This window comes from Mustela nivalis, assembly GCF_964662115.1.
Source record: "Mustela nivalis genome assembly, chromosome: 5".
Classification (NCBI taxonomy): domain Eukaryota; kingdom Metazoa; phylum Chordata; class Mammalia; order Carnivora; family Mustelidae; genus Mustela; species Mustela nivalis.
In genome coordinates, this window is record NC_139024.1 from 70,632,816 (window position 1) to 70,652,272 (window position 19,457).

At 35.7% G+C, this 19,457-nt stretch overlaps 1 protein-coding gene across 6 annotated transcripts in view; it reads right to left on the bottom strand.

Moving 5' to 3' along the window:
• Positions 1 to 19,457, bottom strand: part of LAMA2 (laminin subunit alpha 2) — a 641,423-nt gene that overhangs the window by 201,746 nt on the left and 420,220 nt on the right. For all 6 annotated transcript variants that reach the window (XM_082731189.1, XM_082731188.1, XM_082731187.1 and 3 more), the window contains 2 exons: positions 16,276 to 16,393; positions 9,019 to 9,153 (listed from right to left, as the gene is read on the bottom strand). In XM_082731189.1, coding sequence (XP_082587315.1) covers positions 9,019 to 9,153; positions 16,276 to 16,393 — 253 coding nt within the window. The remainder of the gene's footprint in view (positions 1 to 9,018; positions 9,154 to 16,275; positions 16,394 to 19,457) is intronic.

Consider the following 19,457-nt stretch of genomic DNA (forward strand, 5'->3'; position numbering starts at 1 on the left):
TCTCTAGGAAAATATCCTGTATTTTAGATGTCTGATAAGAAGTTTAATTATATTCTCGAGTGGTAGTATACTTTCTAGTACCTTTTCAATAATAGATTAGAATATATGATATTGGTAGGGGTTTTTTGCACATGGGAAAACTGGTGGTATATATTCCTCTACTAAATCAAAATAATATAACATTAATATTATATAGTACCTTAGATATGAGCGGAGAAGTTGCTTAACTTAGCTCTCTTTCTTTAAAGGGATGCCTACCCACTTTTTTTTCAATACATTATTGAATGAATGGATACTTATAAGGCAGCCCTTTTCATCTTGTACAATTAGAAGCTATGAAGTTTTTCTTCATGTTGCATGAAAACACATCTCATTCTTACTTTCAGTCAATGATCCAAGTTCTGCCCTGGGAAGCTACGAAGATTAAATCTAATTCCCATTTCTCAAGGAGAGTCCTCAAATATCTACGAAATACAATTACTTCCTAAATCTCTTCAAGTTAAACATTTAATAATCTTGATCACTCAGAATTTCTCTTAAAATAGATATTAAAATCTCTTCCTGTGATTTGAAAATACAGTGACTGTACTCCCTTCCCTGATCTGGATCTTGTATACATGACTCCCCAGTCAAGTAAAAACTCCTATTTCACAGGAATCGTTACTACACATCATTTCCTCTGCTCTTTCCCTAAACACTAGAATATAAGCTCCTAGAGGGCAAGTCCTCTGCCTTCTTCATCTCAGTATCTTTTCGTCAGCTACTGCAATTCCTGCACATTGGAAATATTTATAAGTGCCACAAGAATGAATGAACAAGAAGAATGAAATGAACCTACCTAAGTTCAGAATCTTTTATATTAATTGTTAATTGTGGTTCATATGTCTACCTGTCAGGCTCTTTCAGCTTTTTTTTTTTTTAAGATTTTATTTATTTATTTGACAGAGAGAGATCACAAGTAGGCAGAGAGGCAGGCAGAGAGAGAGAGAGGAGAAAGCAGGCTCCCTGCTGAGCAGAGAGCCGATGCGGAACTCGATCCCAGGACCCTGAGATCATGATCTGAGCCAAAAGCAGCGACTTAACCCACTGAGCCACCCAGGCACCCCTCTTTCAGCTTCTTGACCACCACCTAATACATTAGGTAACACTTCCAGCTTTCTTTGATACATCTCATCCAAATCATTGATCACGATTTTGAACAGGGCTGGCTGAAACACAAAGCCTGTATCTCATCATTGGAGATGTGAATCTACAACCCAGCACATATTCTTCAGTGAAGAGAACCTTCTACAGTCATCAAATTTGTTAACAAGTTACTATCTGGCCCATCTCTTCAAACTTGTTTGTGAAAATATCAAGAAACATTCTATCAAATGCCTATTTAAACAAACCAGAGTTTGGATCATAGATCTGATCTTTACTGGCTTATGACTTGAGCAAATTATTTAATTTCTGTCAGCATTAGTTTATCAACTGTAAAAGAGGGAACAATTATATTTACCACATAAGTTTCCTATAAGAATAAATGAGAAAAAAAAATCTATCTACAGGGATCAGCTTTAGGCCTGGCACATATGTAAATAGGGTAGAACATTTGGGGACTATTATTATTTTTGCTGAATGTGAGATATGATATATCACACTTTCTGATGAATTTAATATCATAATGGGATTCAGGAAGGATCTCAGATATTTTACATACAGTAACCCTAGCAATAAGTCTCATATGTTTATTTTGAGTGAACCTATACTGATTTCTAATGAGCACTTGTTTTTTCTACACTTAGATATTAAGTAAGCAATCTTTAAGTTTTACTGGAGATCATAATCAGTGCTTGCAAAAAAAAAATCAATGCTTGCTACATTTTACTTTCCTTTATAAACCTGGAGTGGCATTTCATCCTATGGTAAATTTCATATTTCATGACTTTTGCAAATATTTTCCATGCTGCAGATTCTATCAGTACTCTAAGATAGAATTCACCTAAGCCTTCAAAATCAAATCATTTAATCAGATAACAGTGTATTTATTCTCTCTCACACTCTGTAGATAGCATTTTATAGTGGATTTGAAACCTGATTCTAATACATTTTAGCTAAGGCTCTGTAGGTTACTTAAATTTTCTAAGCATTAATTTTCAGAGTTGTAATACAATGCTAACAATCCCTATTTTAGTCAGATTTTTAGATAAATTCAGTAAGGTATGGTTTATAAAGTACCTTAAAAACAGTAGATTTTAGTTATGAGTCTGTTTACCAAATATAGGGCTAACTACTTAATCACAGATGCTGGTGGTTTCAGACAACAGAGCTGATCAACAAGGATTGTTTTTTCCTTTTCATTTTAAAAAAAGAAATGATAGAATGAAAATAATATTTTCACAAATTATTTGGTCTGCAAAAAGTTATCTGAGCTTGAGGAGAATTCAACATTCCCTTTAAAATTTTGCAAAAATAATACTAACCACAGGGGTATAGTGTTTATATATGCAGAGAGTTGTAGATATAGATATAGACAGATACAGATGTGTGTGTTATATTAACTTGGAAACGCTATCTTTCTATCTACCCATCTGTACATCTATCCATCCATCTATCTATCTATCATCTATCTACCTTCCTACTACCTGAGATTATCTACTAGGTGTATGTGTGGATCCTGAATGGCAGTTGTTTCTTCACCTCCGCTTCCCCCTGGCTTGGGGTTCAATACCACATAGGTTTTGCTCTTCCACTTTCCTTAAAAGTTTCCTTAAGGAAAATTTTCCTTATGGGACAATAGTACTGGGCTATTAAGTAGTAACATATTTATGTGTAGGATATATTAATGCCTAGAGTGAAGCAACAGTTCTCTGATAAGTATCATTAGGAATTATGAAGAGAATAGTTATTAAGTGATGTGGATTTTATTTAAAAGGTGAAATACTTAGACTGTAAAGTTTTCTATAGTGTTATTCTTCTCTACTCCATATTTTTGAAGAACGATATGAGAAAAAAAGTGAGGAATTCTAGCATAGCACTGATAGTGATTTTTACATGTTTTGATTAATTATCACCCGATTGATTCTTGGACTATAAATGGTAGATAACAGGTAGGATAATTACTATCTTCATCATCATCGTCATCACTATCACTTCTCTGGAGCTTGCCACACACTAAGTAGTGTTCCATACCCTTTATACAATATTTCATCGAATCCTTACAAAAACTCCGAGTAGCTACGATTATTATCTTCATTTTATAAATGAAGAAACTAAGACCCCACTGATGTGACATAACTGACTGGTCTCCCACAGCCCGTAAAAAATGAAGTGAGGATTGGAACCAAAGCAGTCTGACCACACAGTCATGCTTATGATCACTTGACCCAAAGTTGAGGGCATTGCTTTGTGTAATGGTGTTCATATTAAACTGGGATCCGTACTACACATAGCAAAGAAATCACTATGCTTCAGGTTCCCTCAGTTATAGCATCAGAGTAATAATAGCTATTTCCTGTATGCCTCCTGGGGCTATTACAAAGATGAACAAAGTTGCCTAAATTCTAAAGTTACGTGCTCCCTGAAGGAAAATATAAGAATTCAGAGCATAGCAACTTATACTATCTGTGCATGTCTGATGTGCACATGTATTTATTTTTTACTTCATCTGGGGATATCTCAAAAAAAAAATCTGTAGCACAAAAATAGCTATAATAACCAATTGTTATAAAGAGGACAGTATAAACAATTTTTATCTTAAAAAGATGAAGTTAAACTGTATCCTTTATGAATGTTTTAAAATTAATCATATGGGAGTGCCTGGGTGGCTCAGTCAGCTAAGGGTCCAACTCTTGATTTTGGCTCCAGTCATGATCTCAGGGTGTTGAGATCGAGTGCTGTGTCAGGCTTTACACTCAGCATGGAGTCTGTTTGATATTCTTTCTTTCCCTCTCCCTCACTCACGCTTTCTCTTTTTCTCTTCAAAATAAATAAATCTTAAAACAACAACAAAAATCGTATGAATTAAACATAACCTGTTAAAAAATACCAGTGAAGATTACATAAGAAGGAAGAACAATGCATTTAATTCTCACTTAAGATATATAAATTAATCCCCTTTCTTGAAATTATTTATTGAATTTTACAAGCCAACAGATTAGAGAGAGACTACTACACTGAGCATATAGTAATTGTTTCAAGAATTCAAGGATAGTTAATACTATTCAGTTATTCATCTAGTTAATAATATCATTCATCATTCTGTTTAAGGTAAAAAGAAATATATGCTCATATCTAAAATGCATATCTTTAATGCGTCTTTACCTTTATTCTACTCCTCACAAGCCCATAATCAGTTTTAATATCCTATCTTGACTGAAAGGGAGTATCCTTAAGTCAGGAATAAAAAGAAGTTTTCTAAACATGATAAAGAATAATTATCTTCAGCTAACCACTAGCATCATACTTTGTGACAAAAGACTTGAGGCATTCATATTAAAATTAGGAATAAAATAGGAAACTAATTACCCTCCTATTTAACATTTTTAGAAGACTTAAGGCAAAAACATAACCTATTATATCAGGTATACCTTCTGGCAAGGAAAAGCACAATTATAACTATCTGTAAATAATATTATTATAAATATAAAAATAACTGAAAGAATCAACTGAGAAATTTCTAAAACTAAAAAAGTGGTTGGATATCAAAAATCAATTCTGTTAATGTTTATCAGTAATGACAAGTTAGTAAATATATCGAAACAGAAAAAAATGTAACATTCACCATTGAAGTAAAAATGTAAGATATATAGAAATAAGTTTAATATAAGAAATGTGTAATTTATATAGGTAATAATAAAAACAGTATACTCTGAGACACAAAATGGTTTGAATGAAGAATATTATACTCCGAGGTTGAGGAAGATAACTGATTAGTGTAAAAACAGCAATTCTTTACATACAGGTTTAATGCCATTCCAATAAAAATTCCAGTAACATTTTTTGGTGAAGAGATTGAAACTGTGAATCAGAATGTTGTCTGGAAGGATACGTAATTACATCTAGTCAAGAAATTAGAAAAAGAAGAAACGCCTTAGTTTGCCATATTTTTAAAAAAAGATTTTATTTATTTGAGAGAGAGAGAGAGAGAGAGTATGAGTAGGGGGAGGGGGTGGAGGAGAGGCAAAGGGAGAAGCAGACTCCCACTGAGCAGGGAGCCCCATGTGGGGCCTGATTCCAGGACCTGGGGATCATGACCTGAGCCAAAGGCAGATGCTTAACAGACTGAGCCAAGCACCCCTACTTTGCCAGATATTATGACTTGTATAAAATGAACTTGATCAGAGCACCCTAATAAGAGCTAGAAGGTAAATAGCTCAGAATAGATGATCCTTTAAGCATATCTTAATATGGATAAAACATATTTGTATAAATTCAGATACCATGATGTATTAAGGAGAAAAGGAAATGTTAATACATGAACGTTTCTTTAAAGTAATAGGTAATGGGAATTAAGGAGGGCACATGATGTAATGAGCACTGGGAGTTATATGCTATTGATGAATTACTGACCTCTACATCTGAAATTAATGATATACTTATGTTAACAAATTGCATTTAAATAAAATAAGTAAAAATAAATAAGATTTTTAAAAAGTAATATATATCTGAAGAAAGATACTGCCTCATACCAGGATAAATTCTAGAGAGATTAAATACCTGGTCTAAAATTTAATCACAGAAACAATGGTAAATACCATGGTTTCTCAGTGTAGGTACTGAAAGGCATGTGCTTGGGTAAGATAACCTTGCGAATGAGTATAAGTTAGAGAAGCAAACTGTTTCAAGGATTAAATCTTAGGACCCCCAGTATGTAGATCTCAGGTATGGAGGAAAACATAGCAATGAAGACAGAAGGAGTAGTCACCTGATTTAGAAATCCTGGAAGAGCATGTCCACGGAAGTCAAGTGAACAAAAAGTTTTTAGAAGAGTGGCTGATTTAGGGGAGCCTAAGCGGCTCAGTGGGTTAAAGCCTCTGCCTTTGGCTCGGGTCGTGATCTCAGGGTCCTGGGATCAAGCCCCGCATTGGGCTCTCTGCTCAGCAGGGAGCCTGCTTCCCTCTCTCACTCTGCCTGCCTCTCTCACTCTGCCTGCCTCTCTGCCTACTTGTGGTCTCTGTCTGTCAAATAAATAAATAAAATCTTAAAAAAAAAAGAATGGATGATTTAAAGTAGCAAATGCTGCTGATTGATCAAGAAAGATGAAGACTGATATCTGACTATTAGTTAACTGGTTAGTACAGTGGCAGGGGTAAAAGCCTGATTTTAGTAATTCAAGAGAGAATGGAGGAAACTACAGAAGGAGTATAAATAACTCCTCACTGTATATAAGGAGAGGAATGAAGTAGTAGAAGTCAATAGGAAAGTGAAGTCAAGAGAGTTTGTTTTTATTCTCATTTTTTTTTAATTTTATGTTTTTAAAGATCCATCCATTTATGGGATGCCTGGGTGACTCAAATGATTTAATATCCAACTCAATTTTGGCTCAAGTAATGATCTCAGGTCCCGGGATTAAGCCCTGAGTGGGGTTCCGTGCTCACTCTGGAATCTGCTTAAGATTCTCTCTTGCTCTACTTCTGCCCCTCTCCCTGTACATGCTCTATCTCTAAAATAAATAAATTAAATATTTAAAAATTCATCCACTTATTTTAGAGATAGAGAGAGCATGTGCACATACATGTACATGGTGGGAGAGGCAGATGGAGAGAATCTTTCATCAGATTCTCCACTGAGCATGGAGCCAGACACATGGCTCAATCCCATGACCCATGAGATTTTAACCTGAGCAAAATCCAAGAGTCTGTTGCTCAACCAACTGTGCCACCCAGGTGCCTCTATTTTTGGGTTTTTTTGTTTGTTTGTTTGTTTCCACATTTTTATTATTTTTTTAAGATAGCAGAAGAAACAAAAAGTGATGATGCAAGAGAGAAGAGGAAATAGGGATGGGCAGAATGATGTCCTTGAGCGAGAGAAAGGGCTGGGATCCAGAGCATAAGCGCAGGTGTGGTCTAGAAACAAGAAAAGTTCATCCAGAATGATGAAGAGTCAGAGTAACTGCACACAGATGCAGAATGGTGGGTACATGTGGTAATGGGGGATTCTATTAGTTCTCTTTCAACTACTTCTAATCTTTCAATGAAATGAAAGCATGACCATCTATTGAGAGTAAGGCTGGAAAAGGGTTGGGGGAGGGGTTTGAGGGCTTGAAGGAGAAGGTATGAAATAATCATCCAGAAATGTGGGAGAGGGAATGGACTGAAGTAGAGTGATATGATTGCAGAGTAGCACGAAGGGTCAATCTGAAGTGAGCAATCATCGATTTATGGTGAGACTAGACAGCATAGTTACCTGTTTCTCAGCAGCCACATTCAGCTTAGAAGGCACAGGTATGGAGCCAGAGGATGTAATGAGTGTTAGAATTAACTGAATGAAAACAAGTAAAGGAGTTGCAAGAGAAATGAACATCATAAGGAAGCGATACTAAAGAGAGGTCATGAATATTGAGCTGGTTGAGAAAGGGAGGACCTGAGGGAGCCAGGGAGCAATGAAAAGCCGTGAGCACCAATGGTGACACCAAAAAGGTTGGAACTGATGTATCCAGAAGAAGTGAACTGGAGAGAAAACAGATGATGGCTGAAGAAGAAGACAGTTGACCTGGGACTGTGGAGGCATTGCACTTTCTTGTAATGACAAGTTCAGGAGCAGCACTAAGGAGTGAGGACAAGAAGCAGAGTTAAGGGTATGGAAGAGTTAATGTCATGAACACTAAAATCACCAAGGATTATGATAAGAATAGTGCTAGAGAGAATGGCAATGATAAAGAGGAAAAATCTTCAAGGAATGAATGCGGTGGATGCCCTGAGGGTTAGTAGAGAACAGGGATGAGCACGTGTGGTGGGCAAATAGATAGGGGCATGTGATTCAAAGCCACGTGTTGTAATGGGGGAGAAGGAAGGGAAATGGTGGTGAGGAGTAAGGACTCCTGCTTCCTTTCAGACTCAGGTAAATGCAGAGTGTGAGGCAAGAGCTACCCCTTGGAAGGCTCTAGGGGGAGCAGTATGTCGGGGACAGCAAAATGAAGAGAACACTAAAGGAAGAGGGAGAATATGTAGTGGAATTTGCTGAGTTTCCACTTTGAGTTCCAGAAGCCTCACTGGAGGGGTTTCAGTAGATGAGCAGAGGTGGGAAACGGGTTTAGCAAATCTGGTGTCCAGACCTGTGTGAGGATTAGAGTCTGAGGAACTCTGTCTGGTGACATGGCAAACCTAAATTTCTTGGAGTCCTGACTATTTCAAGGTAGGTTAGCAGTGTTAGAGGGCAGGCTATTAGCATGAATATAACAACAACAACAAAAAAAACAAGAGTAGCTTGGAACCACTTCTATGGGAAGTGGTTAAATTATGGGCTATCTAATCAAAGACTAAACATTTCAAAGAACATCAAGCAACCTAACACATTCAGAATAAGTACATTTAAAAAGCGGAACATAAAACAGCACCTATGGTATTATATAAATCTTATGTATAAACACATGCATAAAATTCATAGAACTCTAATACCTAAAATATTAAATGTTCAGTTGAATTTTGGGTGACTTTTATCTTTTCAAAATTTTTTTATCATTTCCAAATTTTTAGTAAGTTTATTTTTGCATGTAATCAGAAAAAAAAAACCCTCATATGATTTTTAAATAAATTGTAGTGTCCTCAGGTGTTCTCCTAAACTGCTATTAATATTTTATTTCTTGACATGAGCAGTGGCTTTTCCAATGATCAATTTTTAATTACTTTAAAAAATGTATAATATGGTTAATGTCTTTTTTCCCATGTTTTATTTCACACATACACACACACACACACACACACACACACACAAGTTCCCTGTCACTTAGATCTTTCACCTCTGCACATGGTCTCTGAGCATGTGTAAAGATAAATGAGCACATGGACCTTATTCAAGAAAGACACAGGTAAATACCTGGCATTTGGAGGTTTCAGGGTCACACAGGGTGCTGTGTCCATTACACTGACATGGAACGCAGGTGCCCAGAGTTGGTCTAGGAGTGTGGCTACCCGGCTCAGACTGCAGGCGATAAAATCCTGGCATGCATGTCTAAAAGAAAAGGAAAGCAATTAGGACAGTCTAATTATGAATCTTGGTTTAGCAATACTTGGGTTCCTTGGTGGTGAAAAAGGACTTCTTTCCCTCTACCTGAATTAAAGGCAACATCACTTCTAAACACAAGGATCAGTTTTGATTCCTAATGTGTATTTCTGTGTGGTTCTTAACGTATACAGAAGACATCCTAGACCTCAGATCTTGGCAAAGGAGAACTGTCATTTACATATACCACTCAATCTGAAAAAGCTTCAAATAGTCTTTTTCTTGAGAAAGAGGTTTGTTTTTTAATAAAATTGTCATTTGGACTAAAGAGAGAATTCCAATGTCCTTGACAACTTAAAATCTGCTTCTGCTATGCTTGATGGATAACTAGCTAATGTCCAATGAGACTCAGAGAAGTATTAAATAAATAGAAAAGTGTCATGGTTGCATTTTTTATATTGATATAATTTAAAGACGATAAAAGCAAGAAACTTAAAATCCTCATGTCTTGGGAATATTAGGCCACCAATAAAATTTATCTTTCCCTGATCTATTTTTTTTCATTTTGCAATAAAAATCCTAGAGCAAACAGAAAACTGCTAGCAAAGCTGACATATGCAGAATCAAGACTCCCATCTTCATTCGGGTTTATTATGCAAATGTCTAAAAAAAAATCTCTGGCTTTCAGGAAGGAAGCCTGTAGCCCCTGAAGAGGTAATGAGAGTGGTCTTGGGTTCCAAGCTCAGTCCTCTTGATCTGCAAAGCTACTGCATTTATTAGACATTATTTGATTTATGAGTGAGAAGTAAGACTTAGTTCCTCAGATCCTAATGAAGTTTATAAAGGGTCTGTTTTAACATCTTGACTATGTAGGAATTTTTTTTTTTTTTTAAATAGCATATCTTATTCCCATTGATGGAAGAATGATCGCTGAGTAAGCAGGAAAAAACAATATGCACTATGAACTTCCTAATGCCTCTGTTTTCTTTTGGTTGTGGCCTAGGTCCTCCAGAGTTGTATTTGCAAAAAGGCTCCTTGGAAAAAGAAAAAGATCAATAGTCAGTCTTCCCTCGCTTATTTTGATTTAGAATCTGCAAAAGTACCTCAATTTAGCATTCAATTGAGTCTCTCTGCTTTTATCACAGCCTACAAGAAATTTTAATGAGATTAAATAATATCCCAGCTTTGAGCAAGCTGATAAAGAAAGTCAGGGAGAGTATTCAAAATACTTTGAGTCTCATTTGTCTTATGGTGGACTTCAACATATATTTTAATATTTATTCATATTATTTAAAATCAAGGTTCATATCGCTCTATTGTTACCAAATAAGGTCTAGAAATTATGGCTGAGAAATTATTTAAGAAACTGAAGAAACCATTCAAAGTATATTTAGAGATATTTCATAGTATGATTTGCTCCAGTTCTTTAATAAGCTGATTAAAGAATAAAACTGGATTTTCTTTACCTGGATTTCATCCTTGGATACCTATATAATTATTGTTATCTTACTGGTGTATTTGCTTTGGTGTGCATGTGTGTCTATGTGTCTGTGTCTGTGTGTGTAAACGTGAAAATCACACAAAGAGTTTTTGTAGCTCCATTTTATACCTCAAACAGAAGTTTAAAACAAGGCTCAGAGGAAGAATAAAGTTCAGAAATAGGAATTTTCATTGAGGAATTACATATAATTCAGTGCTATAAACTGAAATCTGAAGGTCAGTGGGCAGGTGAAGTTTACTCTAACACACTCAATTACCCTTATTACCATGACTCTTCCCAGGAAAGAGAGCAGGATGAAGCAGAAAAGCACCTGTGATAGGAGTCTGAGCCTGAGCTCCCAGTGGAGCTCTGCACGGAAGCTTCTAGACCTGTCTCTGTGTTTCCCAACCTTGATGCACATAAAATCATCCGAGGAGTTTTAAAAGAAATTCTTTTTTTTTTAAACTTTTAATTTTTTCAAAAGATTTTATTTATTTATTTGAGAGAGAGAGAGTGGAGAGGGGCAGAGGGAGAGAGAGAGAATCTCAAGCAGACTCCCCATCCAGTGAGGAGCCTCCTGTGGGATCACCACCTGAGCGGAAGCCAGGAGTCATATGCTCAACTGACTGAGCCACGCAGGTACCACCACCTCTAGAAATTCTCACTAAACGGGTAGAGAGTAGGGTCAGGGTTTGTTTCAAAACTCCTAGATGGGTGTAATAAGCAGTCAGAATGGAGAATCACTGGTACGTGCCTCACTCTGCTGGTAATGTGTGCCTTTTAAAGGGTTGTGACACAGACTGTGACACAAATGAATACGGAAGCCTTGATTTTACAAGTTAACTTTTTTTCTAAGGGATACAGGCAAGTTGTATGGCATCATTGAGAATGTGGTTTTCACCACCCGAAAAATGAGCAGGTGTATTAACTCCGATGATTTGTGAATCTTTTAGTGCTAACACTGTAGATCAGATTCCTAAGTTGGCAAAGTAAGAGACAATGCAAGAGTTAGAACTTTAAAACATTCTTTAAAGGAATTGTATATATTTATTCCATCTTAATGCCCTCCTTTCTTAGATCTGTTTTGTATTTATTCTTTCCACTTTTTGGTATTTTTGAGTCTTTCAATATCAAATGTTCTCAGTGAACTGAGGCAACATTTATGAAATGATCATGCTTGAGTCAGAATAAAAAGAGGAAAGATAATAGCATTTTTTCAAGTCCTATCTACAATCCTTCCTGAAACAAATGGAGAATTTTAAAAAAACAAATAAACACTGTTCCTTTTTTCCTAACTCAAACTTTTACAAAGTTCTCTTTCCTTGTGCTAGAGTTATTCATAGAGTTATTGATTGTCTTCTGCTGTCCTTCTATCTTTATTTTCATAATATGGCATTTCATCAAAATGTTCAAATCTCATTTGCATAACAATGTGAGAGGATGGAGACAAAGAGAATAGAGAACCCACAGGTCCAGGTGCAGAGTTACACAACATCTCCCACCTCTCTCCTCAGACTTTAACAAGAACAACACTTGTGCCTGTTGCCTGTGGAAACCCTATCTTATATCCTCATGGGGGTTTCACAATCAGGCAATCCTCAGTTTCATTCTTGTTCATCGCTTACTAATATGATTTTATGCAGGTATTGAATACTGCGGGCTTCAGTTTCCTCAACTGGGATATGAAGATGTTGTAGAACATTAGAGTTAAGGATGTAAGTGCATCTAGGTTTATTGAAACAGACTTACTCGTGCTCAAATTGCAGTTTTGCTGTTTTCTAGTTGTGTGGTTGTGGGCAGGTTCTGTAACTTGCCTGGGCTTCCATTTCCTCATCCATAACATGGGGATCATAATACGTACTCAGTGCTTGGTGTTTTGCAGGATACAGTAAGCATTCAGTAAACGGTAAGTTGGTTTTTTCTTTTATAAGCTTGTTGTGAGGATTAAAGAAGGTAATGTATGTTCGGAGCTTCACATACAATAAATCAACAGAGATGCCTCTATTCCAGATAATTTTTAAATATAGTCATTGAAGACAGACTAAAAATAAAAACAGCAGTAATTGTTTTACATTGCATTGGGTAACAGAATATCCATGTCTGCCTACTTATCCATACCATGTGCCTTAATATTTTTATGCACATGAAAGCAATCTTTGGGTCTTCCATGTATAATAAAACTGGTAAAAGGTATCCCAAGCAAAATGTGCATATGGAAGAAAAAATGTCTATTTTCACTATTTTGTCCTTTGAGCTTTATGACTTGATAATAGGTGTACATTTTGGGGAAATGTAAAAAATTATTTTTTAGTAGCCAAAAGTTACAGCCAAAAGTTACAGCTTCTCAGTAGACAACAGCCATTCAACGGTGAGCCAGAAGCCCTGTTACAACATGAGGGTGAGGAGAGAGAGGTTGAACTGCAAACATATGATCTAGAGATCATCCGCAAGTATTTGATCAACATGATCTAATTGTAGAGAACCACATACTCACTGCTATTTCCAGTTCTACATACAACCTAACCTGAGTTTAGGTCAGTTTAAGTCAGTTGGACAATCATGTGAACTCAGACAATGGTAAGAACCGGCTATAATCTCAGTGGCTCCCACACCAACACATGTGGTAAGGACACTGAGTCTTTATTTGACTTCTAAAGGTAATCTGATCTTTACTTTAAATCATAGGTTGTAATAAATGCATATTTCTAGAACTAACATTCTCAATGAACAGGATGCCGAAGCATCATGAGATGATAGGTAACAGGCAAAGGGTAAGTGTCTTCAAATTGGCTATTATTGGCCATAACTAACATTTAATTCTATTTATTTGCAATCAAATTTTGGGTGAAAACAGGAAATGAAGAGCTTGTAAATACAAATGTCTCTAGAATACCATACATTTGGCAAAAATATTGTAAAGGAATTGCTTTGTGTATTCAAGACCCAAAGCATATGTTCCTGGAATGGGAGGTATTATTTCAGAACTGTCCTTAGCTGTTGCTTCGATGATTAGATTTTATGCTTGGGTAATTACACTTTAGAATCAAGATGAATTATAAATAAGATGTATAATGGATTAGAAGCAATGGGATGTGGAGAACACCTCAGGCACCTTATTATCAGAGATAGGCCTTTATCCCCATAATCTCAACACTAGGATATTACTGTAATTATTGTCTGTAAATAGGAGCTTAAGTGAAATTCACAGGACATAGGTGAAGCCACCAATGCAGATGTTGGTTTGTATGTGTTTCTAGTTTTCTTAATCTTCTTCATTTATAAGTTTCTTTATTTGTGCTAATATGTATTTTCATATAATGATGGAAAATTACTAAGATTAATGGAAAAGCATGTTTTAGAATATGCTATTGAAAAAGCCTACCAATCACAGTAAAAAGAGTTTTTAACATTTAAAATATGGAATGGAAGGTAGACTGCATTAAAACACTTTGCTACTCTACTCATATTTTATTTGTAAATGAACAGTGTTCTTTTTAAATATATGCAGAAAAAAATATAGCTGCGGTATAGCTTTCTCTTCAAGATGGTTAAAGATCAATTTTGACTACTTACTTAATACCTTTCATAGCTAAATAATATAGCAGAACCAGAGAATTTTAGAACTTCAAACCCAACCTGTTATTTTATAGATTGGATAACTATAGAGCAATGAAGGCCTATAACAATTAAAGAATTTACCAAGGTCAAACAGTAAACCAAAGGTATAGCCATATGCTTCTTGGGAAAAAATTCCACTTGTGTAGAAAAATCTCGAATCCTTCTGTCTTCTTCCTTTAACTCTTTCATGCTCTTTGGAAAAGCAGCCACATTCACGGTCTCATTGTTTACATCTACACTGTGTGTGCATGTGTGTATTTTGGTTTGTTATGCATCTAACTGTGATATGTATGTGTACAAGTGCCTATATCTATAGGTAGGAGTTAGGATTTCAAAATGAGGTAGACTATTTGATTATTTATTACATCAAAATAGACACAGTCATATGAATATTGCCTTTTGGAGCAGCCACAGAGTTATAAAATTATTCTAAGTATGTTTCAAAGATATTTGCAGTTGTTCTTTTGAAATTGTTCTCTGAACAACATGGAATTTATATAATGGTAATGAAGTTGAATAGCATTTCAGTTTATAATAGAGCTTTCACACACATATTTGTTTTAATTATTATTTTTTATTATGTTATGTTAGTCACCATACAGCACGTCATTAGTTTCTGATGTAGTGTTCCAGGATTCATTGTTTATGTATAACACCCAGTGCTCCATGCAATACATGTTCTCATTTAAATCAATCCTCATGATGATTCTACAAGTAAAAATCCTAAGGGCCAGTAACAAACCCTGAATGCCCTGTCCCAGCTATGGAGCTAGAGAGGATTCACCGAAACCAAACTCCTTTTCTTTTCATTATAGCACGCTACATCTCAAGAAAATTATATTATTTTTAAGTTACTTTAGTTTTGAGCTGGTGCCATCACCTGCCTTATGAGCCATAGTCAATAAAACTCGTCAAATCCTATTTACAAAAGATGCATACTGTTTTCTATAAAGAAATCAGTGCATGGATATATAACTAATTATTCCACAATAATACTATTAACATAAACCAGCATTGACTACTACTGTAATAGTGCTCTAGGGCCATAGCTCATTTTGTCTTCATATGATTCATCAGCTGCTGGTGGGAGAGGTATTAAGCATATCTAACCAGCTATGCCATGGGCCTCAATCAATGTGCCTACCAGGAAGGCATCTCCGCTGCAGGGCTGGAGAAGATCTTGGTTACCCTTCCTTTGCTTTTGGTTGTTGCACTTTGGGGAGGACTACAGGTCTGTAGGAGACGGGTGAGTGTGGTGGCAGTAAGGGACTTGGAGGATTACCAGCTGAAGCCCAAAGAGGTTTAGTAAATCATGCAAGGTCTCAGTCCTGGTAGAGAGTGAAGTCAAGATTCCAACTCAGGCCAGTTTCCCATCTATTCTTCTTTCCCCTATATTATATTCTTCCTATTAATACTTAATATTTGCAAAAGTCAAATAGACTTCCAGAGGATAAAGATCTAGAAAATATGCCAGTTTTAAAGATAATCAGGGGAAACTCTTAGAGAGCAAAAGCAATTTAAAAAAATATATAATGACTGGATGATAGTGGCATTGTGGGAACAGTACATGTCCTTCTGAGAAGCTTATGTTGAAGGGAACAGTCTGCTATTCAGTGCCTGTGTTTTGTCATGTTCCATATAAAAACAATCTTTCAAAACCCAATATAATCCTATCTCATAATCACTGCAGCTTAAATGTCTTTAGCCATTCAGAAGAGGTGGTGAGAAAATGGCTCAGATATAATAAAGGTGCCTTATGAAAACATTCTTATTTCTTGACTGCTCTGTATTTTTACAAATCTTTTAATTTTCATCAAATATTACCCTTCAGATGTGATTCCTACTTCTAGGTCACAATAACACCATACTCATCTCATGGTGTTTCATGCTGTGAGTGGAAGTTAAAAAAAAAATGGGTTAAGGATATGCAATGAACAAGGAAAACTGATTGCACCCAGAATAGTTCTGAAAGTTATTTCTGTTTGGCTGGTTAGGTGAGTTGAGCTTATGCAGGTTAGCAGTAGTCAGCTTACCTCACAAGACAAACCAGAATAGCCTGGGGGACAATCACATCTTTCTATCAAGCGAGCTGGAGGCGTCACCGCTGTTATGCCTCCTTGTTCAGCTACCTCCATCGAGATCTCAGAAATCCTGCAAACAGTGAGTATACTTAGATTATCACACCAGTAAATTAAGCTCATGTCGTAAACACCCAGTCCTACAAAAAGAGTCTTCTCGGGTTTTTGACAATAACCTCAAGCCTGTCTTATGGTTTTCAAGTTGCCTAAATCCAGGGACTCACATGCAACATCATATCCCTGCATCTTGCCTTCCTTAAAGGCTGGGATTACACATTAGCAAAATATTCACATAAATCATAAGGAGTTTAGTAAATTAGATGTCTGATATCCTGTGGAGAAGTTATTATAAGGATCTTTTCCCCCACATTTTAAAATGTGAGTGGCTTCAGGTAGACATGGGCAATTAATTAGACATTTATATTCCTTCAAACAGACAAACCAAGGTTATTCCCCATTAGAATATCTCCCGTGGTCACTAGTGAAATTGCTTTTAATTTACAACTAGCCCGATTTCTTCCTCTGGAGTCTGGCTGTCCTTTCAAGAACTTCAGAAAACCGTAAAGAAAACAACGATTGAAGATAATCCAGTAATATTGATCTTACTGGATAAAGGAAAAGGAAGCTTTCAGATTAGTGACTTTGTTCATTTTATTAAATAAATCCTTCAACTAACTTAACTCACCCTTCCTATTGGTAGGAAGGTCCTTATAGTTGAAAAAAATATATTCCTAGTGAAAATGTTGATACCTTTTACGTTCACTTGAAATGAAGCATTAAAAAATATATGCGGTCCATAAACTCAGACTATTTCATGACTGACTAACTGGTAACATGAAATGTTCTGCAAATAAACTTTTAAATGAAAAAATGAATAGTTTTTCTTCACCAAAAGTCACCTCCAATAGCTTGAGGAGCTTGAATCATAAACTTTATAACAAGCATAGGTAGGTTTTATTGACAATGAATTATGAATGCACACCCTGACTTCGTAGATTGTAATCTGAAGATCAGCCAGCCTTTATGAAACACATGTTCAATTAAAATTCAGATTTCACTCTCCCCTCCTTCTAGTTCACAAAGCTGTTTGATCTATAAACAAACCACGCCCCTCCCGTAAGGAAGACTCTACCTTCCTGTCCCCCTGGATTCTCTGTGGGAGTGAGAAGGTCACTTGAGGTTTGTTCGTGAATCCTCTCTGTTGGCATCGTGTGGTATTTCATAACATGAGGATTTGCTAACATCATCTTCCCTTCTCTCCCACACGCACGCACACAACAGGCTAGTGAGTATTTAAAAAACTGAGTAAAACTTGAATTGTGTGTCAATAACAGATATTTCTGCAATGCACCTGGTTTTTCTCAGGGGATAAAAGAGCAATTATTTTGCTTGAATCAGGGATTTGGGCTAACTCAGGCTTCTATTTAAGTGAATACTGAAATGCAAAGTTGTTACGTCCTTGAAATAAATGTAAGAGAAGACAAAAGTGAAGAAAAAAAGGCAATGTCAGCATTGACATTATGTAAGTCTCAAACTACATGTAAAACTCTCAAATGCTCTGCTTCTGAGACTATTTTATTTGTAACTGAACAAAGATGCAGGGTTATGTTCTAAATATCTTAGAGGGAAGATTCAAATATATTTTTCACTATATATTGACTATGTATATTTTTTATATGTTGACTATATATATGCATATATATGCACATATATGACTATATATTAACTATATATAAATATATATATTTCACTATATTTGACTATATATTGTCACAATTCTACTGCATTAGAAAATTAAGTGCTGATCCATTGCTTTCTTTATTCTTATTGTTGATAGTCAATGGCTTTAATTTTTATTAAGCTTTGAACAAGTGATTTATTTATTGATTGATCCTTAAGCTTCACAAAATGACCTCTTAAACCAAAGAATTTTATTTAGGGAGGTCTATGAATCATATAAGAGAAAGGATTTATGGGGCTGGGTGGGGGAAGACCAAAATAAAGGTGGTCTTTCCCCCATAAAATGGAATCAGTATGAGGGAAGCAAAGAAAGTAAAATGAAAAAAGGATGACAATATATTTTCTATCAGTTCCACTAACCAAATGTTCCACGTGCTACCAAACTCACTGTGGTATGGAAGAATTTACAAAATAATTATTTATTTCCACCCTCACAAATTTATCTGCTGTCTCCCAGGACATACAAACATGCCTTGGCTTCTGCCACCTGATTTATACTTGATATTTTTATATAATTAATGATATTGCTGACAGTATATTTTTGATGCATGCCTTTATTTTTAAATTATTTCACATAAAATAATCTTAGAAGTGAGAAATAGGAAAAAGGCATGAAAGAGATACAAATTTGAAAGTGAATTTTGATTTTTGATTTATTCTTTTACCCAAAGTCCCTACTTATGGTACAATCAGAAGAACGATATGGAGCTTTTGCAACAAAGAACAAAAATCTGTGTTTCGTGTAGTCTAAACATCCAAAATATGGGATTTATATATTCACTGGTTGCCAATAAGGGACCTCACAATTGCTTTGTTTTATTTTTTTCTAAACTGATCTACAAATTTATTACATAATACTGTTTTCAAGCAGGAAATGATAGAGAAACTGACATGCCAGAGAAAGTGATGGAACTAACTTCCTGTGTTGGAACCTAACTTTCTGCTTCCAATAAAGGAAATTTAGCTACATGTGAGCAATTCCTCATTTTAACTCATTGGCTAAATTGTCCCTTCCACTCTAGAAAATGCTCATGTGTGCTCATGTTGAAATCTGGCTTCTCCATTATCTACTTTTTCTTTATCCTATTCTTTTTAATGTATATCTTGCTATAAACCCCTTTCCCTCAGGGTTTGTGAACATGTTTACTCCTTATTATCTCATTACTCCCTTTTATATTTTTGTTCATGGAAAATAATAGTCTATACCCATACTCTTAGTGTCACTGTATCTCATTCACGGCTTAAAACTTTGAGATTTGCTCCAGTATTCTACAGAAATTGGTATGACGCATAGCACCATTGTAATCCCAAGTGTCAGTCTCAAAAGCTTCATTTTAATTGGCTTCTTTGGGTTAGACAAAACTAGAGTCCTTTGTAATATTCTTATCCTTTGGCTT